Source organism: Natrix helvetica, assembly GCF_964273705.1.
Source record: "Natrix helvetica genome assembly, chromosome: 10".
In the NCBI taxonomy this organism is placed as follows: domain Eukaryota; kingdom Metazoa; phylum Chordata; class Lepidosauria; order Squamata; family Natricidae; genus Natrix; species Natrix helvetica.
This window is the reverse complement of record NC_138561.1, coordinates 13,315,987-13,341,035: the sequence shown is the minus strand read 5'-3', so window position 1 is coordinate 13,341,035 and position 25,049 is coordinate 13,315,987. Positions and strand designations below refer to the sequence as shown.

The 25,049-nt window shown below is 47.7% G+C and overlaps 1 protein-coding gene across 1 annotated transcript in view; it reads left to right on the top strand.

The window, feature by feature from the left end:
• The window catches only part of EDC4 (enhancer of mRNA decapping 4), a 36,573-nt gene extending 15,941 nt beyond the window's left edge, over positions 1–20,632 (top strand). Inside the window, exons 15-29 of the mRNA XM_081963452.1 lie at positions 764–960; positions 2,596–2,684; positions 3,467–3,620; positions 5,186–5,652; positions 6,887–6,985; positions 8,129–8,281; positions 9,122–9,158; positions 10,249–10,429; positions 11,371–11,526; positions 12,245–12,360; positions 13,199–13,364; positions 14,359–14,545; positions 17,080–17,299; positions 18,863–19,026; positions 19,719–20,632. Of these exons, the coding sequence (XP_081819578.1) occupies positions 764–960; positions 2,596–2,684; positions 3,467–3,620; positions 5,186–5,652; positions 6,887–6,985; positions 8,129–8,281; positions 9,122–9,158; positions 10,249–10,429; positions 11,371–11,526; positions 12,245–12,360; positions 13,199–13,364; positions 14,359–14,545; positions 17,080–17,299; positions 18,863–19,026; positions 19,719–19,911 (2,579 nt within the window). The 3' untranslated portion in view covers positions 19,912–20,632. The remainder of the gene's footprint in view (positions 1–763; positions 961–2,595; positions 2,685–3,466; positions 3,621–5,185; positions 5,653–6,886; positions 6,986–8,128; positions 8,282–9,121; positions 9,159–10,248; positions 10,430–11,370; positions 11,527–12,244; positions 12,361–13,198; positions 13,365–14,358; positions 14,546–17,079; positions 17,300–18,862; positions 19,027–19,718) is intronic.
• Positions 20,633–25,049: the final 4,417 nt, after the last annotated feature.

Below are 25,049 nucleotides of genomic sequence, written 5' to 3'. Positions count from 1 at the left end.
TACCTTGTCTCCTTCCTTCCATCTCCCTTCTTCCCTCCCTCCTTTCCTTCCCTCCCTCCCCTTCCTTCCCCTTTTTTTTCTAAAAAAATTATACACACACAATTGCCAAAATAATGTTTACACTTTTTTTAAAAAAAGCTTCTTTAAAAAAAAAAAAAAGAGGACAATCCCAATTAGCTAAACATACAAACTAAAAAGGGAAAGGGAAATTGTACTTAACATTTTTAACTTATAAATAGCCGCTGGTTTATCATAAATACACTACAGCTATATGTTCAGCACAAAACATTTTTGCAAAATGTCACAAAAATCTTTGCCGTAGTAGCATATATTGGCTACATTCTCTGGTTGGTTATAGAGAGGAGGGTTAGAGGAAAGATATTGTGTTTCCCCTCATGGAGATGCATTGAAGCCCTGTTTTTTTCAGTTTGCCAAATCTTTAGGATGGGTAGGTCATCCTCTCAATTGTGTTGCCTTACTCACACTTGCCTGAAGGTCTGTCCCACCATTTCCTTCCCCCTTTGCGTGCCTTTTGTGTAGGAGAAGGAGAAGCAGAGCCTGAGAGGTTGAGTCAAGAGAGGACTCAGCTTGGAATCATTACATCTCCACAAATGCTCCAAATGCACCGCCACTGAATTCCATTAAGTCATTTGTAGTGCCAGTTTAGTGCTGACAGTTGCCTGGATTCTTTGTATAGGTTTGAGCAATAAATCCTCTTGGCGCCTAACACCTTTGTGCTAATCTGTCCCTTTGTGTCCTGAAGCATTCCCTGATCACCTGGCCGACATTGGCATGGAAGGCCGGGGCTCTGAGAAGGGATCCATCCACGGCTCCCAGCCGGACCTGCGACGCATTTCGGAACTGTCTGTACCCGTAGACTTCCTCCCGCCATCGAATGACACCAAACCCAAACTTATGACTCCAGACGCATTCATGACTCCCAGCACATCTCTGCAGCAGGTAACTCCTTCAGCTCGGAAGAGGGCATCTGGTCTTCTTCTTCTTCTTCTTGGCTGGACTTTGTTCTGACCGAGGCTTCCCCAGAAAGCACGAAGCAGAGTCCTGGTCCCATCAAAACCCATTTTATGAAACACATGTGAATTCCTCTCATTCACATTCAGCAAAGGCCTGGCAAACAGTCTTTCAAAAGTGAATTTATAACCACAGACCTTATCTAGCTTGGAAAGCTGCCATGTAAATATTTTCCAAATGCAGTGATGTGCAAGGAAAGACTGGGCACAGAGTCTCTGAGATTTCAAGGACAGATCTTCACACTCCTGAAACGAATGAACAAATGAACTGTTTCCTGAAAAAGCCCACTCCCCTTTCGCTCCTCTTTTATTTCCTATGGGAGGGAACCATTCACCATCCATCTTTGGCTTTACTTCCAAGCCTACCCTGATTTCTGAGCTGTTCTTTTCTTCTGGCAGCTCTGCGCATGCTCACACTGGGAACAGGCTCCAGCTGTTCCTCTGCCTCACTGCTGTCTAGCTCCATAGGCACCTGATCACTGCCAGACGGCCTCTGCCTCCGACCCAGAGCCATCGTCCGAGCCTTCTCTAGCTTCAGGACTGGCCCATGGTCCTCTCCAACCTCCTCACTGTCCGACTCTGCTGCCAGCTCTGCTGGTGGGCCACAACACACTTGCAGCCAGTTTTCCTTGCTCTCCATTCATGCAAAATACAGAACCAAATCGAGATTATATTAGGGTTTCATCCATTATTTCCCAGACACTAACGGTTAAAAGAAAAGAAGCTGTTGAGGCATGGAAGGGCCTTGTTGGACAAAAAGGAACGGCACTGTTATTAAGAAGCTTTTTGAAGAGTGAATTAGCTGGTGTTCCAGGCGGAAAAGTCTATTTCAGGGGTGTCAAACTCAAGGCCCGGAGGTCAGATCTGGCCCGTGGGGTGCTTAGAACTGGCCCACAGGGCTGCCCTGAAAACAGCGAAGAACCAGCCCATGGTTCTCCTACTAGTGAAAATGGGCTACCTATGCTGGACCGAGCACTCTGCCAGTGAAAATGGGCTCCCGAGCTCCGTTTTTGGATACGATGGCCTCCTGCAATCCTCTGCCAGTGAAAACAGAGCATAGGCGGCACTCCCAAACTCTGTTTTGGCTGGCAGAGTTGGAGGAGGCCATCACACCCAAAAACGGAGCTCGGGAGCCCATTTTCACTGGCAGAGCGCTCGGTCACCACAGGCTCCCCCGACACGAGTGAGATTGAGCGCGCGCGCACACACACACACACACACACACACACACACACCGTGGTCAAACACAACCCTGATGTGGCCCTCAATGAAATCAAGTTTGACACCCCTGATCTAGTTTGTTTCGAATCCTCTGCATTGTCCATTCTTAAATTTTCCAAGCCAGCACTTAAGTCTAGGATTCCTAGTGTAGACTGGAGATCAGGAACCCACTGGGAAGTCAGAAAAGCAGACTTAAAGCACAGTAGCTCTTCAGCTGAACTAAACGGTTTTCTTCAGCAACCCAAAATCTACGGCCCTTAAGTGCAAAGTCCAAAGATCTAGTTTTGTGCGATTGATTCCCTCCCTGTCGCATCCGAATAACACACACTGTTGTCTGTCCCAGATCACAGGGTCTCCCGGAAGTAGCATCAGTTCCCTCACGGCTGTGACCCCCATGAGCAGTTCTTCGGTCGGCGAGCCCCCCCTTCCCAGGTAAGTCCCAATCGTGGGTCGAAGTACAACTAAGATTTCAATTAAGGAAGACGATTGAGCCCAGCTCAGCAGCAGGTCCCTGGGTCCATTTCATTGTGTTTCTTATTTATTCTCCTTTTTCATTGTGAGCTGGCCGGAGGAAGACTTTTAAGAAAGTCTTTTCTTAAAGAAAGTCTTAAGAAAGACTTTTAGCTGTACAATTTGGGATGAACACCCTTTGAATGGTGTGAGAGTAGAGATGGGTTTCCAGGTGGGAAAGTAAAAATTACAGACTACAGAAACCAGAAGTGACCCTGAGGCACAGGTAAAACATCCAAGGGGCCTCAACCACCCTCTAAAAGGATGCAAATGACCAGCTGTCTGCAAGGAATATAAATCCTTCCATTCCCCCACCATCCAGTCAGAGCTGAAGAAGCTTCTTGAATGAGAAGCAAAACATCTACAAAACAAAACAAAACAAGGAAGTTCAGTTGCCTCCTGAAAAAGCACCTCTGGGCTGGTGTTAAGAAAGTAAATGCACAGTTGTAATTTGTAAAACGGCAAAACTCACTTCACAACTGCCTTGTAGCAACAGAAATTTGGAGCTTGCTTGCGGTTGTAAGTTGAGGACTGCCGGTATTATGCTTGTGTTTTGGGAATGCGATGCTCCGCATGCTCCCAAGCACCAGAGTTGGGCCCTGCCTTGGGCAGAGCTGGGGGTTTCTAGGTTGCTTCTAACGGGAGGAAGTGGAGGGGTCTTATCCGTTAACGCTGCTCTTCCTCTTTCTTCCTGCCTGCGCCAGGCCATCGGAGGACATGTCCCTGAGCCCAAAGATACAGCTTGATGCCAACCTCACCCTGAGTGGCAGCAGTGGGAGTCTCCAGGCAAGCCCGCGGAACCATTCTGTCCTGCTCCCTGGCCTTCCTGACAAACTGACCCCAAAAGTCCCCATCCCGGTAAGGGAGATTCTCTCGAGACCGTCGTGATTCTTCTCAACTCCCCCTACTCCTTTCTTGCAACATCCGTGCCTTTACTTGCCCAAGCTGTCTCCCCTGCTGATTTCCAATAACCTGACTTCCCCTGCACTTTCTAACTTAAATGTTGATTTTTAAGCAGACGTTTGTTGTGCATATAACATTGCAAACTAAACTGTAAGAATTGGAGTGAGAGGGAGATAGTCTTCTGACCTAGGCTTCCCAAGAGCATGAAGCAGACTCCTCGTCCCGATAAAACCTCTTGTATTTAGATTAAAGGGAATTCCTCTCCAGCACAGTCCTGGCCAACAGTCTTTCAAGAGATTTCACAACTACAGACTTTTATCAGGCTTGGAGAGTTGCCAGGCCAATATCTTCCAAATGCCACTCTGTAGCAGACAATACTTGGCAAGAATTCAGGAATCTTCACCCTAATGAATTGAACTAATTGTCTCCTGCAAACTCCACTCCCCTTTCGCTCCTCTTTATTCCCTATGGGAGGGACCATTCACCGTCCACCTGTGCCTTTACTCCCGAGTCAGCCCTTGTTCCTTAGCTATTTTTGCAGCGGGCTCTTTTTGAGCGGGAGGGAAGGGAAGGGGGTGGAAGCACTTTGCTTCTCCTGCCACTGTTTTTGCGGCGAGCCCTCTTTTTTGCCCTGCAAACTGTACCGGTAGGTGGTACAGTGGTAATGGCGGGGACCAGTTGTGCATGCGCTTAAATAGTTGGGGGCGGGCTTATTTTCAGGGGAGGGCTTATTATGGCGCATGCTCTGAAAATCCCGATTGGGCTTATTAGCAGGGCATGTCTAATTTTCGGGGAAACACGGTATATATAAAAGCTAAATATCACTCACTCATCACAAAATCTCCAGAACCATAAAGCCTACAAACTTGAAATTTGGCACGTATGTTCCTCTCGGCTTCTAGGTGCATGCTAAGAAAGGATTTTTCTAAATGGCCATCAAATCATTAGTATTTCTTATACAGTAATTAACACGCTCTGATGCTAAGGAGTTCTACTTCCCCTCCCCACCTGAAAAGAACTCTGTTCCAACTGCCAGTTGCCTCATATTCCGTTACCTCAGTTCAAACTGGAACACGTTCCACTTCTTCACTCAGGAGCAGTCTGGGGCTCCTTACAGTTCTAAACGTCAGTACCTCAACAAAATATCTATGCCTTCCACTTATGGAACTGCTTCTGGACTCGGCAGCTGGAGTGATATTCCCTTATGTGTTTCAATCACCGACCGCCACTAAGCCAACTGATTGTGAACCAAATTTTTCCTGCATAACCCGATCACATAGTTTTGTCGCGAAGCACGGGTAGTTGCACAATTACTCTCTCGAGATTTTTAAAACCATTTTTTTCTGTGTGAGCTATGCATCTTATTGTTCATTCTACAACTTGTGAACTAAACCATCATTGTTATCATCCGGGCCTGTTAATGGAAAGGGGAAGGTAGGCAGGAGATGCCGGGATTAATTTCCCAGGATCGTGTAACGAATGCTACAAGAGAATCAACTTCTTTGTTTTTTCCGCTCAAGGTTTCCCCAGGGAACCCTCCTCCTTTGGCCCTGGAGCAGGAGGAAGTGGAGCCTCTGGTGGTACCCCAGTCCTCTCCAACTCGTGAGCGCTCCCCAGACGTCATCTCCTCAGCCTCGACCGCCATGTCCCAGGACATGCCTGAAATCGCCTCGGAGACCCTGCAGCGTAGCTTCGGTGCAGCCGCGTCTGGCCTCCCGGTAGAAATTCTGGACTCCAACCATCACACGGACAGCATGGCTTCGGCAGCCTCCGCCCTCCACTTGCTTTCCCCGCGCAACCGTCACAGCTCAGAGCCCAGCCATCATTCCTTGGACATGGCCCCCAACGAGGTGGACATGCTGACCGCCCCCTTGCTGCTGGAGACGGCCTTACCTCAGGAAAACGTGGCGTTGGATAGCGGGGTGAGTCAGCCGTGGCCGGCCGCCCCTGACATCACCAGGGAGACAAGGAACAGCATGGCAGACAGGTAAGGCCAGAGTCCATCGCTCTTCCCTGGGGCCCAGGATGGACCATCCCTTAGTTCCATGATGGCGAACCTATGGCACACAGAGCCCTCACTGTTATCGTCAGCTGCTCTTTTGGTTTTTGGTGCGCACATTTGTGCCGGCCAGCTGGTCTTTGCGGGTGCTGGAGCACTGGAAAACAGCCCTAAAAACGGCCCAAAATCAGGCACGCGCATGCCAGCCAGCTGGCCTTCGGGTTTCCGGTGCTCCGGCTCGTGCATGCGAGCACATGCGCGCATGGGCATTCTGGTTTGCGCACTCGGTGCTGAAAAGGTTTGCCATCACTGCCTTAGTTGGTTCTTGTACACCCCGTGAAATTAAAAAAAGAGCGCAGGAATATTCAGTCCACAATATTCACTGTCTTCAGAGAAAGAAAACAGGAGTCTAGCTTAGAAAAATCAAAAGGATGGTTAAACTTTTAAGAACAGGTGCCTGGTTACAGGTTTCCTTCTCCTTCCCATCCTCCTTTGTTGTTACGCTGCGTCCTGAGAGCAGGACCTGGTGGGTTGAACGATAATGAAAGGGGTTGACCAGGCTGAGCCTGAGCAAGGAGTCAAACGCGTCATCAGTTTGGAGTCATTGTCCTCCTGCAAGAGACCCAAGCCCAGACCCACCCACCCACCCGAATGCCCGCTTAGAGAGGGCTATAAAGCTCTGTGAAGCGGTATATAGGTCTTAAGTGCTATTGCTATGATCTAGCACCAATTTGGCTCACGCTTACTAGGTCAGATTCAAACTCTTTTTGCAGCCGTCGTTAAGCAAATGATGATGTCCATTAAGTGAATCTGTGGTTAAGCCAGGGGTGTCCAAACTTGGGAACTTTAAGACTTGTGGACTTCAAATCCTAGAATTCCAGAGGCTGGGGAATTCTGGGAGTTGAAGTCCACAAGTCTTAAAGTTGCCAAGTTTGGACACCCCTGCTTTATGGCAAGGGTTTTCCAGTCAGCTCCCCAATCGATAGGGCTTTCGGTTAGGACAGGTAGAGGAAAAAGGACGGCACATTAGGAGGAGACTCTATGGTGGGGAAACCGGACTTCCAGTCGGCTCCAGAATTGAATGGGAGTCTTCCGGTTAGGACCTTTGTAGCTCTTTGTGTGTTTAAGGTTGCCGATCCATGGCCTAAACCTTTGGTGCATGAATGGATAAGATACTTGGGTTTGGTGCAACCTGTGTCCCTTGTTTTATTTTCCCGTGCAGCCCCAGGAATGAAGTGGAAGAGAAGCATAAGAGCTCTTGTCACAGACATACCTATCGCTTGCTGCAGCACGACAGCCAAGATGCCAGTGCCGAGCAGAGGTATGGGCTGCGTGCCATTCTCTCTACCTTGATGCTTCTAGCACAACAGATGAATTTGAGGAAAGGGATCAGTTATCACATTAGGCAACGTTTGATCGGAATGACTCATTCCATTTGGAATCGAAATCCCATTTGGAAAACGGATCCGTTTCTCTTGGATGTCCCTGTCCAACCATCGGCCGGATTTGACATCTAGAAATCTGACCCCGAGATCAGACCAGATCAAATCTCCAACACGCTCCTATCGTTAGACCGCCAATGAATGCAATCTGATAACCCTTAAGAGAAATATGGACCATTTGAGCGGTTCAGCATTAGCGTTCTTCTTGGTGGTTGAATGTCAGAGACGACTGGTCAGTAGAGACTAGGATTGCTGGCTAATGCAAGGTGGCCCTGGGATTTGGATGGAGAAGATCTGAATTCATTCCTCCGAAAATCAATTAAATTGTCAATATTATAATGATAGGAAACCAAACATGAAAAGCATTTAAAGCTTCTTCGATCCTGTTGTCAGCATTCCAAATATCATCCAAAATTAAATCAGAGTTCAAGGCACAGCTTTCATCAAAGTTCCAATTTATTAAAAGAGCCATGTTGGCACATCTGTGGAAACCCGAATCTGAAAGCTTCCGGGGTTTCCCACCCAGTTGAAAGTTCATGATCTTGCCCTCCACATCCCCAAGTCCATCACATGGTCCAATCATCCACTGCCATGTGGGCAGTTCCACCCATTTAGTTCCGGTCACAGGCAGAGGTGCGGAGACAAAGAATGACCTTGGGCTCCTAGAAAGGAATGTTTCATTTTGACAAAAACATTCTACTCCTCACTATTCCCCCTCCCAATTCCCCACTAATGAAACAGCATAGTAAAATAAGAGAGAGTGTGGCAGGCCAAAGATCCTAAAAGGAATATGACTGGAGGCTTGACACCTGTGTCTTCTTGGTGAAGAATGGGGTGTGCTTTTAAGGAAAACTGATCCATCAGCTGCTGCTTCGGATGGCAAAATAATAGCCTAAATTCACCCTTTGATGCATGCCACCTTATTCCATGGCTGAGCTAACGTTGATCCGAGACCTCTATTATTATGCTACCATTTGCCGGGACGCCTGACTAATGGCCTTCCCATTCTCTTTCCTCTGCAGTGATCACGATGATGAAGTTGTGAGCTTGGCTACCACTTCCGGCGGTTTCACAACCAAAGTGACCTCCCAGCGGTTGCCAGTGAAGGACTGGAAGGCCAAAGTGTCTCCTCGGGCCTCCCCGAAGCTGAAGAGGAAGGGGAAGAAAGATGACAGGTGGGTGTATTTATGTGGGTGGAAACAGAGGCATTCCACATAGCAACCAATCAGAGGGAAAGGCAGAGAGAGAGACATAGATAGATGGTGGTTGATAGACAGATATGATAGCCATAGGCAGACAGGCAAGACCAGACCGACCATTTCCATAAGCTTTTAGTCTCACATGTCTACGGAGATTCTCAGTCATCCAGCTGATGGTTGTCTCAAAGGTGCTTTTTCAAGAGGCAACTGGACTTTCTGCGTTTTTTCTTTGAAGACATTTCAATTCCCATCCAAGAAGCTTCTTCAGCTCTGACTGGATGGTGGGGAATGGAAGGATTTATACTGCTTGCAGACAGCTGGTCATTTGCATCCTTCTAGAGCAGCGATGGTGAACCTTTTTTGCTTCGCGTGCCATAAGCGGGGGGAGGTAGCACAGGGGGGTCGTGCACGGGCACCCATAATGTAACGCGTGAACCCCCCCCCAGCGCGCACGACAGGCGCGAACCCCCATTTTTTGCATGCTTTTTTTGCCCTCCCCAGGCTCCAGAGGCTTTATGGGAGCCTGGGGAGGACGAAAAGAGCCTTTTTCAGCTTTATACGAAGAGTTGTACTGCCATACCTCTGGGGGAGGCAGCAAATTGGAAGCCACGGCTATCCTTGTTAAGTTAGGAATGTATCCTTGGCCTTTTTACTTAGGTGCTTCCTTTTATTGTTGTTGTCAATCTGGTGTTGAGAAAGCAGGTCCTTGAGTAAGAAATTATCAGAAGAGGGTTGTTTTCAATTGAGGGAAGAGCCATCTAAGTTGATGTTGTAATCGCGACAGGGCATCATTTAACATCTTTTCTTCGGTTTTAGGGATGTGCCACCGTCCCCAAGGTCCTTCGATCAACAGGTTGGTGCAAACTTTTTAAAATTTATTTCGCAGTTTCTCTTTCCCCCAATAAGGAATGCCTTTCTGCTCCCATCCCCTCCTCCAAAATTGCAGAGGTTCAGAATTGTGGGATGAAATTAAATCATGCAATAATGTCAGTTGTTAAGGCTCTGTCCCCAGATGTTGATCGTTTGCATCAATGATCATGTTTGTCTTAAGAATTTAAAACTTTATAGTTACCTTTAGAGCCGTGGTGGCACAGTGGTTAGAGTGCTGTACTGCAGGCTACTACTGCCGGCAGTTTGGCAGTTCAAATCTCATCAGCTTAAGATTGACTCAGCCTTCCATCTTTCCCAAGTGGGTAAAATGTGGACCCAGATTGTTGGGGGCAATAGGCTGCCTCTGTAAACCATTTTAGAGCGGGCTGTAAAGCACTGTAAAGCGGTATATAAGTCTTAAGTGCTATTACTTTTGGTTAAAAGTTGATCTGTTCACCTGATTTACTTCTTTCTATCAAGAGAAAGTAAGGCTGTTGGAATAATTGTCTCTCAATCCAGCCTAAGCCTAGCCACGTTGATGTATTTAAAAGGGGTACAATAAATTAATTTTGAAATCTGTATCAAGGAGGCAAATTAGAACATGGACATTCCCTGTAGTTCTTCTGAACCCAAGGCCCCAGACCTTAATTGAAATAAATGCTTCATTCCAAATGTTTCTTCGTTTGCATCATATATGAATATTTTTCTGCCTTTCTCCCAAACGACTTGCCCACCAATTCATTCCTTACCCGAGGGACAATGGGATTCCCTCTGAATAAAGCAGCAAGACCCACTGAAAATAGCAGTAGCCCTTAGACTTATATACCGCTTCACAGTGCTTTTACAGCCCTCTCTAAGCAGTTTACAGAATCAGCCCGTTGCCCCCAACAATCTGGGTCCTCATTTTACCCACCTCGGAAGGAGGGAAGGCTGAGTCAACCTTGAGCTGGTCAGGATCGAACTGCTGGCAGTCGGTATAATTAGACTGCAGTATGGCACTCTTAACTACTGCGCCACCGCGGCTCATCAAAATGACAGCAGGCTGTTGTTTATCTTGTGCCTTCTCCTTCCAGAGTGCTCCTGAATACCAGGAGGAGCTGATGTCTCTGCTCAGGACCCAGCAAAGGGAGATTGCTGAACTGAGACAAAATCAGATGGATCTGATGCAAAGACTGGCAGATCACCTGGATGCTGTCCAGAGCTCTCTTATGGGTCACATCGAGCGGGTGATCGACTCCCAGCAGGAGCAGGAGCGTATCCTCTCAGAAAGGGCTAACCGGAGTTTGTCCCATTCCCAACCCTGGATTGGGTGATCGCAGTAGTGGGACACTGTGTTCTTGTGGAGTGTCATGTTTCTACACACACACACACACACACACACACACACACACAAATGTACTTGGGCTGGAAGGAGCAGGAGGGGGGTCTGTTTGCTTGACATAGTTAGTGGTTGTTTTTTTCTACTTGCTGTATTTATATCTCAGAATCAGATATTAAAGGGATTACAGGGTCGTAAAAAGACACAGTGGTCCAGTGGCTAAGACGCAGAGCTTGTCGATCAGAAAGGTCGGCAGTTCAGCGGTTTGAATCCCTAGCGCCGTATAACGGAGTGAGCTCCCGCTACTTGTCCCAGCTTCTGCCACCCCAGCAGTTTGAAAGCACGTAAAAAATGCAAGTATAAAAATAGGGATCACCTTTGGTGGGAAGGTAATAGCATTCTGTGCACCTTCGGCGTTTAGTCATGCCGGCCACATGGCCACAGAAACGTCTTCGGACAGCGCTGGCTCTTCGGCTTTGAAACGGAGATGAGCAGCGCCCCCTAGAGTCAGGAATGACTAGTACATATGTGCGAGGGGAACCTTTACCTTTATAAAAAGAAAATAGAGTTCTCTAAGCAGCTTGACAAATTGAGAAAGCAGCAAAGGTTAAAATGTCTATCTGAAGTGAATTTTACTGCACCGATTTTTTTGTTAAATTTTAGATCAAATAAGAATAGGAGAAATAGTATGAAGAATGCCCTCTTTAGCGAAGTCCGGTTAGCAAGGAAGTTTGTGCCATTTCTGTGCAGGGAATTGTCTCCTGTACAGCATTATGAAGCGGTGCATAAGTCTTAAGTGCTTCAGCTGTTGCTATCTTTGGGATCTCTAGTCTGTGCACCCCTTTTCTTTTCCATGTTCCTTAACTCATTGTTTCAGAGCGGAGGCTGGACCAGGCTCTGGCCGAAGGACAGCAGCGCAGTGGGCAGCTGCAAGAGCACCTGTCCCAGCAGCTCTCCCAGTCCCTCTCTACGGCTGCCTGCAATCGGCTGGAGAGGACCATCCGCGAGGAGATGAAAAAGACAGTTCCCCCGTGTAAGTCTTGCACAGGGAATGATGAATTGCTTGCAAAGCATCCTGCAGGGAGAACAAGTTGAAATGGAAGTCCTGTCACCCTTAAGCTAATTTCTCTCAAGGCTCTGGATGCAGAGTTAGACGCTCCACAGAAAAAAATATGGGAGCTAGTTCGAGGGCATGATCTTGATTCCAGGGAGTTCCCATGAGAAGCATTTCTCACTCTCCTTGATAGCACCCGTTAGCCCTTCCTTCCTTCCTCCCCCCTCCCCTCTCTCTCCCTTCCTTCCTTCCTTTCCCTTTGTCCCTCTTTCTCTCTCTCCCTTCCTTTGTCTTATTCTTTCTCTCCCTTCCTTTCTCTTTCTCTCCCTCTCCCTCTCTTCCCCTTCCTCTTTATCTCTCTCCCTTCCTTTCTTTCTCTTTCTCTCTCCTTCCCTCGCTTCCTTCCTTCCTTTCTCTCTCCCTTCCTTTCTCTTTCTCTCTATCTCTTCCTTCCTTCCCTCCAAGAGAAAAAGAATACGAATGCTTACAGTTCATAGCTGTGATGGACAACAGATATTGTTAAACTGCAGTGAATTGTAGCTAACCAGAGCAAGATGAAGGATGCAGGAAGGTGCTGTCCAATATCTGGAGCTGTACGTGTTGCCTTCCCTCCGTTTTCAGAGAGGGTTCATCGCCAGCCTTTCCTATCTGGTTATTCCCCAAATAAATGATCCGCTCTCCTCTTTTTGTTTACCAGGTGTATCTAAGAGCTTGGATCCCATCACTGGACAGCTGAGCAACACTATTGCAAATAAGCTAACAGCCATCGAAGGAACTCTGAAGGAGAACATTGCCAAACTGGTGAAATCAAAGGTGAGAAGTTTCCAAGAACAAATTTCTCTCCCAATTCTCTATGCGATGACTGACACCTGTTTTGGAGCACATAGGAGCACATTCTGTGCTGGCTCTTCTGTTCAGGCGTCGCACCTACTCGGCCTGAAGCTACAGGTAGTCCTCGACTTACGACCACAATTGGGATGAGAATTTCCATTGCTAAACAAAGCACGTCCTTAATGGGTTGCACCAAATTTTACGACCATTGCAGTTGCTAAGTGAATAGTTAAGCCAATCCCACTTTCCTGTTGACTTGTCAGAAGCCATCTGAGAAAGTTACAGAGAATGAACCACAGCGGCACAGTGGTGAGAGTGCAGTACTGCAGGCTACTTCTGCTGACTGCCGGCTGCCTACAATTTGGCAGTTCGAATCTCACCAGGCTCAAGGTTGACTCAGCCTTCCGTCCTTCCGAGGTCGGTAAAATGAGGACCCAGATTGTTGGGGGCAAGAGGCTGATTGTGTAAACCGCTTAGAGAGGACTGCAAAGCACTGTAAAGCGGTATATAAATCTTAATTGCTATAGCTACAGATGGCAACCATTGTAAGTACCTGCTGATTGCCAAGCACCCATATTTTGATCATGTATCTCTAGGGATGCCTCCCCAGTCATCATTCACTTATTTCCATGCCGTCGTTATGTCAGACAAGTTCTAAATAAATGGTTGTAAATCAAGGATTACCAGCATAAACAGCCTTCAGACAGCAGCAGGATTAGTGCTTCAGCCAAAAAGAGTAGGGGGCCACTTCTTTAGTAACTTCTGTGAGATGGAGATAATTTTGCTAATCCTGGGGGATTTCTGCCTCGTTGCTTTCCAGAACCTTACCGATACCATCGCCCGGGCAGCCACCGATACTTTACAGGTGCCCATGCAGACGGCATTTCGAGAGGCCTTTCAAAGTATCGTTCTACCTGCTTTCGAGAAGAGCTGCCAGTCTATGTTCCAGCAGATCAACGACACCTTCAAGCAAGGCACGCAAGAATGTATGTCATTTTTAATTGCCCTTCTGCTTCCCAACTGTTTGCTCCCAAGCCAGGAAATAGGAGCAACGGTTTACGAAAACAGGTGAAACAAATGCCAGTTGAACAGCTTTTGGGATGACAGGGTGTGATCTAACAGTGGAACTTCTGCATTGGGAGGCTGTATGTCCACGGGTGGGATTGAAAAATGCTGGCAACCGGTTTTCTGCCTGGTTGCTGGGTGGGCATGGCCTAATCGGCCTCCGGCACCATGGTGGGGGGAGCATTTTTCCCCTCCCCAGTCAACAGAGACTTTTCCCGAGTCTCCAGGAAGGCGAAAATGACCTCCCCCGGGCTCCGGAGGCTAGAAACAGGATGTCTGGTACTTCTGGTGGGCCAGTTTTTTGCCCTCCCCAAGGCTCCGGAGGCCCTTCCAGAGCCTCTGTGCAGGCCCTGTACTTACCTGGCCGCAAACTCGCTTTCATTGAGGGCCGCATCAGGGTTGTGTTTGACCTTGGGGGCCGGATGGGCGTGGCCAGCTCGACTAGTGTCAGGGGCGCCTATGGTGGGCCACGCGCTCTGGCAAAAACGGAGCTCGGGGGGCTGCGACAGCCTCCTGCAACCCCTCCAGTAAAAACGGGGCTCAGGAGGGCCACACGCGGATTCGGATTCAGCCCACGGGCCTTAGGTTTGACACCCCTGTCGTAAGTCATTGGGGTTGTAAGTCAAGTCACCACGTGATCAGACTCAACTTTACCATTATTTTTACGGCCATCATTACAAAAGTGGCAGTCAAGGGAACCACATGGTCATAAGTCCAAATCCACTTATGAAGAAGGGGTTGCAAGTTTACTTTCCAAGGCGGTTGTAACTTCGATCGGTTGATAAGCAGCCGGTTGTAATCGACGGATTCCAGGGATGGTAAGCAAAGATGACGAGAAGCAGCGCTGGGAAATGAGGGCCATGAGAAAATTGGCTTCAGTCTCCCCAGTGGACATTGATGAATCCTCTCCCATAGATATTCTGCAGTTGGAGGCTCAGTTGAAGACTAAGAAGGCGCGGGAACAAGAAGCCCGGGACTCTCTCTTGGGCCAACTCCGGCAGATGGTCAACTCCTTCCAAACTGCAACTGATCAAATGACCACCGCCATTACAGCCAGCGTGCATTCTGAGATCCAGCATCAGCTTCACGTCATTGTGGGCAAGTGAGTGTCTGGGAACCTAGGTGGGCGCCCCCTGCAGGAGGAGTTGATTATCACCTACTGTGGCAGTGGCCATGGTGCACTTCCACAAAGTCAGACTAAGGGTCGTGGGTCCCTTTGGTAAACCATAGGCAAGATTCAGTGTGCAGCAGCCACCCAAAAAGCCAACCCAATTCTAGGCTGCATAAACAGAGGGATAGAATCAAGATCATGTGAAGTGTTAATATCACTTTATAATGCCTTGGTAAGGCCACACTTGGAATAGGGCATTCAGTTTTGGTCGCCACAATGTAAAAAAGATGTGGAGACTCTAGAACAGGGGTCCCTAAACTTGGCAACTTTAAGACTTGTGGACTTCAACTCCCAGAATTCTCCAGCCAGCTCTGGGAGTTGAAGTGCACAAGTCTTAAAGTTGCCAAGTTTGAAGACCTCTGCTCTAGAAAGAGTGCAGAGAAGAGCAACAAAGATGATTAGGGGACTGGAGGCTAAAACATATGAAGAACGGTTGCTGTAACTGGCTATGCCTAGTTTAATGAAAAGAAAGACTAGGGGTGACATGATAGAAGTCTTCCAATATCTTGGGTTGCCACAAAGAAGAGGGAGTCGAACTATTCTCCAAAGCACCTGAAGGCAGGACAAATGTCAGCGTTCCAAATATCATCCAGAATTAAATCAGAGTTCAAGGCACAGCTTTCATCAAAGTTCCAATTTAATAAGAGAGACATGTTGGTGCATCTGTGGAAAACCCGAATCTGAAAGCTTCCGGGGTTTCCCACTCAGTTGAAAGTTCATGATCTTTCCCCACACCCACAAGTCCATCACATGGTCCAATCTTCCACTGCCACGCAGGCATTTCCACCCATCTAGTTCCGGTCAGGTGCAGAGGTGCGGAGACAAAGAATGACCTTGATTTCTAGAAAGGAATTGTTTATTTTGAAAACAAACACATTCTACTCTTTACTATTCCCCACTAATGAAACAGCATAGTAAAGAAAGAGAGAGAGAGAGAGAGAGAGAGTGGCAGGCCAAAGATCCTAAAAGGAATATGACTGCAGGCCTGACAACAAGAAGCAATGGGTGCAAACTAATCAAGGACAGAAGCAACTTAGGAGAAATTTCCTGGCAGTTAGGAGAATTAATCAGTGGAACAACTTGCCTCCAGAAGTTGTGAATGCCCCAACACTGGACGTTTTTAAGAAGGTGTTGGATAACAAGGCAACTGACTCAATTAGAGCCTTCGTGTGTAAATTATGAGAATTCTGGACCCGTGTGTTTTCTGTCCTGATACGCTTGAGGGTCACCATTTCTTCACATTAGCCAGGTTTCTCAGCACTGGAAACTTCCTTCCATCTAGACATTGAACCTTTCCCTCATCTGGCCAAAAGTTTTTGTGCTCGGAGCAGTGAGGAGAATGTGTGAAAAACAATGACCTGTGATCCACTTTTTTTTAAAATCTCCCTAGAATTTCAGAGACTCTCCCGTAGGCCTGTTCAGGCCCTGTAAGGGAGAAAGGGCAGAGTTTTTGTTAAACCTGGTGCTTTTTCTTTTTTTTTAAATTTCAGTCTGATACATTTAAGGCGCTCCAGGTTGGGAAAGCCTTCAATGAAATTGATAGCATGAAGCCATTTGCTAAGAAGGTGGGCGGTAAAGAGAAGGTTTGGATGGATCAGAGCCAGTTATTTTGTTTTGCTACATCGTGTTAGGTAGCAATAGCACTTAGACTTATATACCGCTTTAGAATAGAGCAGAGCAGAATTGAATTCTTTATTGGCCAAGTGTGATTGGACACACAAGGAGTTTGCCTTGGTGCATAAGCTCTCAGTGTACATAAAAAGACAAGGTACATTGGTCCTGAATCATAAGGTACAACACTTAATGATAGTCATAGGGTACAAATAAGCAGTCAGGAAACCATCAATATCAAAATAAATCGTAAGGATACAAGCAACAAAGTTACAGACATAAGTGGGAGGAGATGGGTGATAGGAACGATGAAAAGATTAATAGTAATACAGACTTAGTAAATAGTTTGACAGTGGTGAGGGAATTATTTGTTTAGCAGAGAAAAAACTGTCCTTGTGTCTAGTTGTCTTGGTGTGCAAAGTCCTATAACGTCATTTTGAGGGTAGAGGTTGAAACAATTTACGTCCAGGATGTGAGGGCTCTGTAGATATTTTCACAGCCCTCTTTTTGACTCATGCAGTATACAGGCCCTCAGTGGAAGGCAGGTTGGTTCACAGCCCTTTCTAAGTGGTTTACAGAGTCAACATATTGACCTCCAACAATTTTGGGATTTCATTTGACCCACCTCGGAAGGATGGAAGGCTGAGTCAACCTTGATCCTGGTGAGATTTGATCTGCCAAATTGCAGGCAGCAGGCGGGCAGCAGAAGTAGCCTAAGCGCTCTAATCACTGTGCCACCGGGACTCATACCCAAGAAGAAGCGTTGAGTGCAAAAAAAAATCGTGTTTTGTCCCGTGTGTTCTGCATCTCTTGTCCTATAGCATCCTTGAGACCTCTTTTCTTCTCCTGCCCAGCATGCAGGAGTCCATCTTGACTCAGGTGCAGCGGGTCATCAAGGGGGAAGTGAGCACGGCCATGAAGGAGCAGCAGGCTGCTGTCACCTCCAGCATCATGCAGGCCATGCGCTCGGCTGCAGGCACGCCCATCCCTGCCACCCACCTAGACTTCCAGTCCCAGCAGGCTCACATGCTGCAGCTCTTGCAGCAGGGACACCTCAACCAAGCCTTCCAACAGGTACGCATCCTTCTTGACTCGAAGGCCAGGTAGGCTCTCCAGTTACCCACAGAAGGGTCTTCCTGCAGGGCCTTCCAGGGACCAGTTGCAGGGCTTACTATTGAAAAAGCCATTGAGGGTTTTTTCCAAAAGTAAGAAAGCGAGTTGCATCCCCTGGTCTCCTTTCAGGAGCCTCTCTCCGAGGCAGGAATATGGAACTTCAGGGCCTCCGAACTGCAGCTCCCAGCTCCCAAAATAAGGGCTGCAGCTAGGGGTGGGGGTTTAGCAACATCTGGAAGATTATATGTTGCCTGTTCCAGCTGTCTGGTTGCAGGTGTTTGCATGCTATCGAGCTTGTGTGTGTTTGTGTGGGTGCGTGTGCGGGTACACATTCAGTACCCACACATCAGGGGTGAAATCATCTTGCCTTCGCTAACAGTTCGCAAACGCGAGCGCGAACATACGCTCGTTTGCACGCGCCACCTTTGCGCAGGGACAGGACCTTCCGCCCGTGCGCAGAGCGTGAAAAACAGGACGTGGTGATGTCCAGGCAGCTGGGCGGGGCCTGCTACCGAGTGCGCTTGCAAAGGTATCCTATTTTGGGGAGCATAAGACGCACCGGAGTATAAGGCGCACCAAGATTTTGAAGAGGCAAATTTAAAAAAAAAACTTTTTGCACTCTGCAGACCTCCCAAAAACGGCCCGTTTTTTGTCAAAAAAAGGGCATGCTTAGCCTTTAGGAGGCTTATAAAGTGCTCCTGGAGGTGGGGGGGGGGAGGCAAAAACTAGCAAAAAACGGCCCATTTCTTCCCTCCCCAGCCCCCAGGAGCACTCTGCAAGGATCCTAGAGGCTATGAACGGCCATTTTGGTGAAGGGGGCGGGGTTTCAGGAGCCCAAAAATACTGTATTAGGTGTATAAGACACACCCAGATTTTCAGCCTCTTTTGAGGGAAAATGGTGCGTCTTATACTCCGAAAAATACAGTAAGTAGAACAGCCGGAGGGGGGGAGGTGTCCACTGTGCCAAGTGATTTATATTGGCTAGAAAGCAGGAAATCCATAGATTCTAGCTAATATAAATCATGTGTCACAGCTGATCATCGGAAATACCAGTTCACCCAAACCAGTAGCTTTTTTTTTTTTACTACTGGTTCTAGCGAACCGATCCAAACCGGTAGCATTTCACCCCTGCTACACCTACAGAATAATGTACAGTTCATTGTATAAGCAGGAATATTTTAATATCCGATATATCCATCCATGTGAAGGTGCCACATTGGGGTAACAGACTCCTTTTGCATTCGGGATCAATCAAAACAGTTCAATAACTCTTTCGCCTTCTTTTGCCTTCTCGTGGCTGGAACATCTGGGTGTTTTAAGAATTCCATCGTAGTCCTGCTGTTTGGGATAGGAATGCCACCAGCGCTTTGAGAGCAGAAATTTGAGCTTTCAAATCATGGAGCGTGGGTGGAATTGCAATCTGGGGAAAGGATCACCCGAGAGCTTCCTTTCTTTTCCTGTTTTATATCGGAAGTTTCCCAGCATTCCTCTGGATCTCCTGTATGCCTCTTTTCACCCTTGCAGGCGCTCACTGCAGCTGATTTGAATCTGGTCCTCTATGTCTGTGAGACAGTTGATGCTCAGCAAGTGTTTGGACAGGACCCTTGTCCTCTGTCTCAGCCAGTCCTTCTGTCTCTCATTCAGCAGCTGTCTTCAGATTTAGGCTCCCGGACAGAGCTCAAACTCAAGTGAGTAAAATTTAGTCATATGTACAGAAAGGTATATGGGGACACAAGGGCTCAGTGACTAAGATGCTGAGCTTGTCGATCAGAATGGTCAGCAGCTCGGCGGTTCGAATCCATAGCGGCGCGTAACGGAGTGAGCTCCCGTGACTTGTCCCAGCTTCTGCCAACCTAGCAGTTCGAAAGCACGTAAAAATGCAAGTAGTAAAGCAGGGATCACCTTTGGTGGGAAGGTAACAGTGTTCCGTGCACCTTAGGCGTTTAGTGATGCCAGCCAGATGACCACGGAGACGTCTTCGGATAGCACTGGCTCTTCAGCTTTGAAACGGAGATGAGTACTGCCTCCTAATGTCGAGAACGGCTAGCACATATGTGCGAGGGGAACCTTTACCTTTAGAGGAAGCTATACCCCCGTGATGGCAAACCTATGGCACGCATGCCACAGGTGGCACGCGGGGCCATATCTGCCAGCACGCAAGCTGTCAGCGCATGCACAGAGTGTCAAAAACAGGGCGTGATGACATCCGCGTGGGTGGGCGGAGCCTCCCGTCACCGTCAAACCAGATAGAATGGGCTGCATTTCATCACTGATCTCAGGCTTTCCTTCACCATATTGTAGCCGGAAATGACCTCTGGGTTAATCTGGGCTGTCTTCTCTCCTTCCATCCCCCCACTTCCCCCCCCCCCACTCTCCGCAGCTACCTGGAGGAGGCGGTGATGCACCTCGACCACAGCGACCCCATCACCCGCGACCACATGGGCTCGGTGATGAACCAGGTGCGCCAGAAACTCTTCCAGTTCCTGCAGGTGGAGCCTCACACCAACGTGAGCAAGCCCGCCCGGCGCCTGATGATCATGCTGCAAGGCCTGGCCACACCCAACATGGCCTAACAGGGCTTCGACCACTCTGGCTTCACGGCGCCCGTCCTGGGCTAACCAAGCAAGGGCGGCTGCTTTTTTACTTTTTTCCCTTTGGCCCTTCTCCTTCTCCTCCTCCTCCCAGAGCTCTTTGCTGACAAAAACGTCTCCGCGCCAAGCCAGACGGGATGCATCCTAGCCCGAGCCAGTTAGTTCCCCTACAGTTTCAAAAATACAGTACACTTCCTTCCCGCGCAAGTCTCTTTTTGCACTTGTGTGAGCAGAAGCACGAATCTCGCCTTTCCTCCCGCTTCAGAGCTCAGAGACCCCCCCCCCCTTCCCAAGCCTTCGGAGAGCGGGACGTGGGGAGGGGGGGTGTCTCCTGGGATTTTGCAGGAGTCCGTGCCTAGCAGGGAATGATGGAAGGGTGGGCGGGCCACGTAGAACCACGGCAGCCGTAGTGAGAGATGCCAAACCGCCCCCTCCCCTCCTGTGTCGTGGCTGGGGGAGATTGCGAAGGCCCCCTTCCCCTTCTGGGGCACAGGGGGCGGGCGGCATTGTTACTCAGTGTGGTGGAGCATGTTTACGGATCAGACAGTTCCTTTTTAGTCGGAGGGGAGGTTGTGTTCACACCACATCTTTTTTTTTTTCTTTTCGTTTTTATCTAGAATCTTAACTCTTTCATTTTTGAATAATGTTTAAAGGCAAGTTCAATAAATGACTTTTTGGAGGAAAAAATAAAGAAATAACGCTCTTTTCTTCTCACCTTGAGGTCCTGGTTGGGTCCCACCTGCCTGGGGAGACCCTCGCCGCTCCTAGAATCCAATGCTTTGCTTTGATTCGGTGGATCACATCAGCCGAGACAAATCTCCGTTTCTTCATCCGCGAGTCCATGGTTAGGAGGAAGTGAGCACATCAGCCGGTGGGAAAACTGACTGCTGGGTTTGTCAGTGACAACGGGTTGAGATGTGCAACACTTGGGAATGTGCAAGCTGGGGCTTGCTTACAAGCCCTCTTCAAGGGATCAAGTAAGACCTTGAGACAGATTTCTGGTCCTGCGTCTGCCCGTCCAATGGGCAGGAAGAGAGAACTGAAGGATGGCAGGAGGAGGAGTGGCTATGCAGCTTCCAGATAGCCCCATTCTTTGCTTTGGCTCTTTTTCTTTCTTTCTTTCTTTCTTTCTTTCTTTCTTTCTTTCTTTCTTTCTTTCTTTCTTTCTTTCTTTCTTTTTCTTCCTTCTTTTCCTTTCTTCCTTCCATTCTCTCTCCTTTCTTTCTTCCCTTCCTTCCATTCTCTCTCTTCCCCCGTCCTTCCTTCCATTCTCTCTCTTCCTCTTTTCCTTCCTTCCATTCTCTCTCCCTCCTTCTCCTTTCCTTTCTTCCTTCCATTATCTCTCTCTTCCTCCTTTCCTTCCTTCCATTCTCTCACTCTCCCCCCCTTTACTCTTTTCCTTCCTTCCTTCCATTCTCTCTCCCTCTCTCCTTTCCTTCCTTCCTTCCTTCCTTCCTTCATTTCCTCCATTCAGCCATGCATCCATCACCGATGCATCCACCATTTATTGGCCGCCCATCTTAGCGCAGGATAACTCTGGGCAGCTCACAACAGTAAAACGATAAAACCCTATAAATTACATATTACAAAAATGCAACAGTTAACAAAAGATTTGTCAGCTGTCGGCACCATCGGGAAAAAGGGTTCCTATTTCCTATGTGGAGTCTGGCTATTTATTCCAAGAGGGCCCAACGTGGGGCAAAATTCATCCCAACCCCAACTGCTCCTTTGCCTGTCTTCTGAGCGGAGTCATCTTACACCCTCCTCGCTCCTTCTCCTTCCTGAGCTGCCCCTCTGTGGGTGATGCCAAACAGATTCCTCTTCGCTTCTGCCCCACTGGTCCTTTTCAAGCCCTCTCTCTCAACGTGGGGGTGACGTTTGTCACCCTGGCAAGCAAGGCAATACTTGACACCTCCTTATCCCCATTTGTTCCTCACCCAGCAGCCGGAAAGCCATTTAACAGGTGGTTAATCTCATCCGAGCATCAGGCTTTTTTTTGCTGGCCTCCACATCTAATAGTCCTGGGCTCTAGGAAGCAGCTGTGACGTGCCATTTTGTGGCCCCCTGTTTCCAGCGGCCTTTGCTTGCAAAAGAGCTCCTTGACTTTTTCTTCTCAGGTACAACAGAAGGCATTCTTGAAATAAGCCCTTGGACTAAAATCTTTGATCATTTGCCACAGGCTGAGGGCGTGATTCAGATGTTACGTCTTTTCTATCCTCTATGGAGTAGAGAGCTGGACTCTGGACAGAAAGCCTCTCAAAGAGACGAGAAGCATTTGAAATGGGGATTTACAGGGCGGCTGTTACATATCAGCTGGGTTGACAACATCAGAAATGAGGTGAAATGCCGCCTGGGGAAGCCAAAGGAAATCATCAAAGCCATTGAAAAGCGAAAGTTAGAATATTTTGGACCTGTGATGCGACACCCAGAAAAATACGGCATCCTTCACTTCATCCTCCAGGGAAAGATTGAAGGCAAAGGAGGTCCAGGCAGAAGAAGAACATCATGGCTTCAAAACCTAAGGGACTGGTTTGGACAAAACTCAGCAGCACTTTTTCATGCGGCTGTTGATAAAAATAGGATGGCCAACATGATCAGCAACATCCGATGATGGATATGGCAGAAGAAGAAGAAGAGGGAGTGATAACAGGGTAGTTGGATCTTATGAATGGAACCCTCTGAAACACCTTTGAGATGGTCTCGATTCAGAATAGAATAGAATTCTTTTTGGCCAAGTGTGATTGGACACACAAGGAATTTATCTTTGGTGCATATGCTCTCAGTGTACATAAGGAGAAAATACATTCATCAAGAATAAAAAGATCCAACACTTAGTGATAGCCAAGGTTACTAATAAGCTATCAAATCGTACAAGGAAAGAAACAGAAACAATATAAATTGAAAGATACAAGCAACATGGTTATAGCCATAAGTGGGAAGAGATAAGATACTAGTAAGGAAGAGAAGAAGAATAGTAATTCAGTCTTAGTACATAATTTGACAGTGTTGTGGGAATTATTTGTTTAGCAGAGTGATGGCATTCGGGGGGGAAATTCCTTGTGTCTAGTTGTCTTGGAGTGCAGTGCTTTTTAGCGTTGTTTTGAGGGTGGGAGTTGAAACCATTTATGTCCAGGATGTGAGGGGTCTGTAGATACTTTCACAGCCCTCTTTTTGACTTGTGCAATATACAGAAGGCAGGTTGGTAGCAATTGTTTTTTCTGCAGTTCTAATTATCCCTTGAAGTCTGTCTCTGTCTTGTTGGGTTGCAGAGCCAAACCAGACAGTTATGGAGGTGCAGATGAGAGACTCAATCATTCCTCTGTAGAACAGAATCAGCAGCTCTTTGGGCAGTTTGAACAATAGCTGCGGGGATGTGACTATGTGGAGTTTTTGGAGATGGCATGGAAGAGAGTCTGCTACTATTCCTGGAATGTGTTTTGATTTTGTAATCTAGTCTATGAAATCAGTTTCCCGGGGAGTGAAAGGCACTGGGCGAGAAGCCAGGAGACTTAGGAGTTTTACTCCCACCTTAGGTCTTGAAGCCAGCTGGGCAGGTTTTGGACCAATCCTCTCAACTCCAGGAATAATGCAAATCCCACTCCTGAAAATATAGTGATTATTTAGAAAGCAAATGTCTTGCGCTGAGATGATGCATTTCAGCCAAAGGCTGTGTGGCGCACCAAGGATGTCTCATTTCTTTTCTCATCAAATTTATATGGACAAGTGACTGGGCAGTGTACAGGGAGACTAAAAACCAATATATTAAAAACAATTAGGATTATTAAAAATGGTTTTAGAAAACAAAAAGGCTGAGAGAGAACAGCAGATCTCAACAGCAATGAAGCCACCTCAATATATCATCGGTCCCGTGGAGTCTAATTAGCAGGCCTAATGGCACGACCCAGATTATAAGGGACTTCTATAACAGCGATGGCAAATCTTTTTTGGCTCGTGTGCCATAAGTAGGGGGAGCTCGGGGGGCTCGTGTGCAGGCGTGCCGCACCCATAATACAATGCATGACGCCCGCCCAGTGCGCATGCATGCACTACAGGGGCTCCCTCCCATTTTTTGCATGCTTTTTCGCCCTCCCCAGGCTCCAGAGGCTTTGTAGGAGCCTGGGGAGGGTGAAAACAGCCTCCCCCGCCCCCCGGATGACCTCCGGAGGCTTCAGGGACCTTCAGGAGGCTTCCCTGAAGCCTCCGGAGCAGTCAAAATAACCCTCCAAGCAAAGCGGAAGTCACTTCTGGTTTGTTTGGAGGGTCATTCTGAGTGCTCCGGAGACGTCAGGGATCTTCAGGAGGCTTCCCTGAAGCCTCCGGAGCAGTCAAAACGACCCTCCGAGCAAACCGGAAGTCACTTTTATAGAATCTATAAAATTGACAGGGACAGAGTCAGGCTCACTTTTTATATCGGACTAACAACCCATGATCTCATGGGTTGTCATTTCAGAGAGATTTCCTTACCAGATTCCTTGATTCCTTCAACAACGGCAGAGCTTGTAACATACTTGAAGAGTTCTTAAAAACTCCGGAAAATGGAGATTTCCCAAAGCACCCAAAAGGCAAGATAAGAGATGGAAGGAGAGAAGCAACCTAGAACGAAGGAGAAAATTACTAATGGTTGAGAGCAATCTCAACCAATGGAATAGCTTGTCTTCAGAAGATGTAGGTACTCCATCACTGGAGGCTTTCAAAAAGAGACAAGGCAACCCAAAGGTGCTTTTTCAAGAGGGAACTGGACTTTCTGGTTTTCCTTTGAAGATGTTTCGCTTCTCATCCAAGAAACTTCTTCAGCTCTGACTGGATGGTGGGGAATGGAAGGATTCTGACCATCCAGTCAGAGCTGAAGAAGCTTCTTGGACGGGAAGCGAAACATCTTCAAAGAAAAACCAGAAAGTCCAGTTGCCCCTTGAAAAAACACTTTTGGGACAACCATGTCCTGGATGGCTGAGAATCTCCATAAACAGATGAGACAACCATTTGTCTAAAATAGCATAGTCTCCTGCTTGAGCTGAGGGTTGGACTAGAAGACCTCTAAGGTTCCTTTCAACTGTATTAGTTATGTTCTAGATATATCTGCCTTGAAAGTAGCCCATGAGAGGTTGTATAACACAATCATC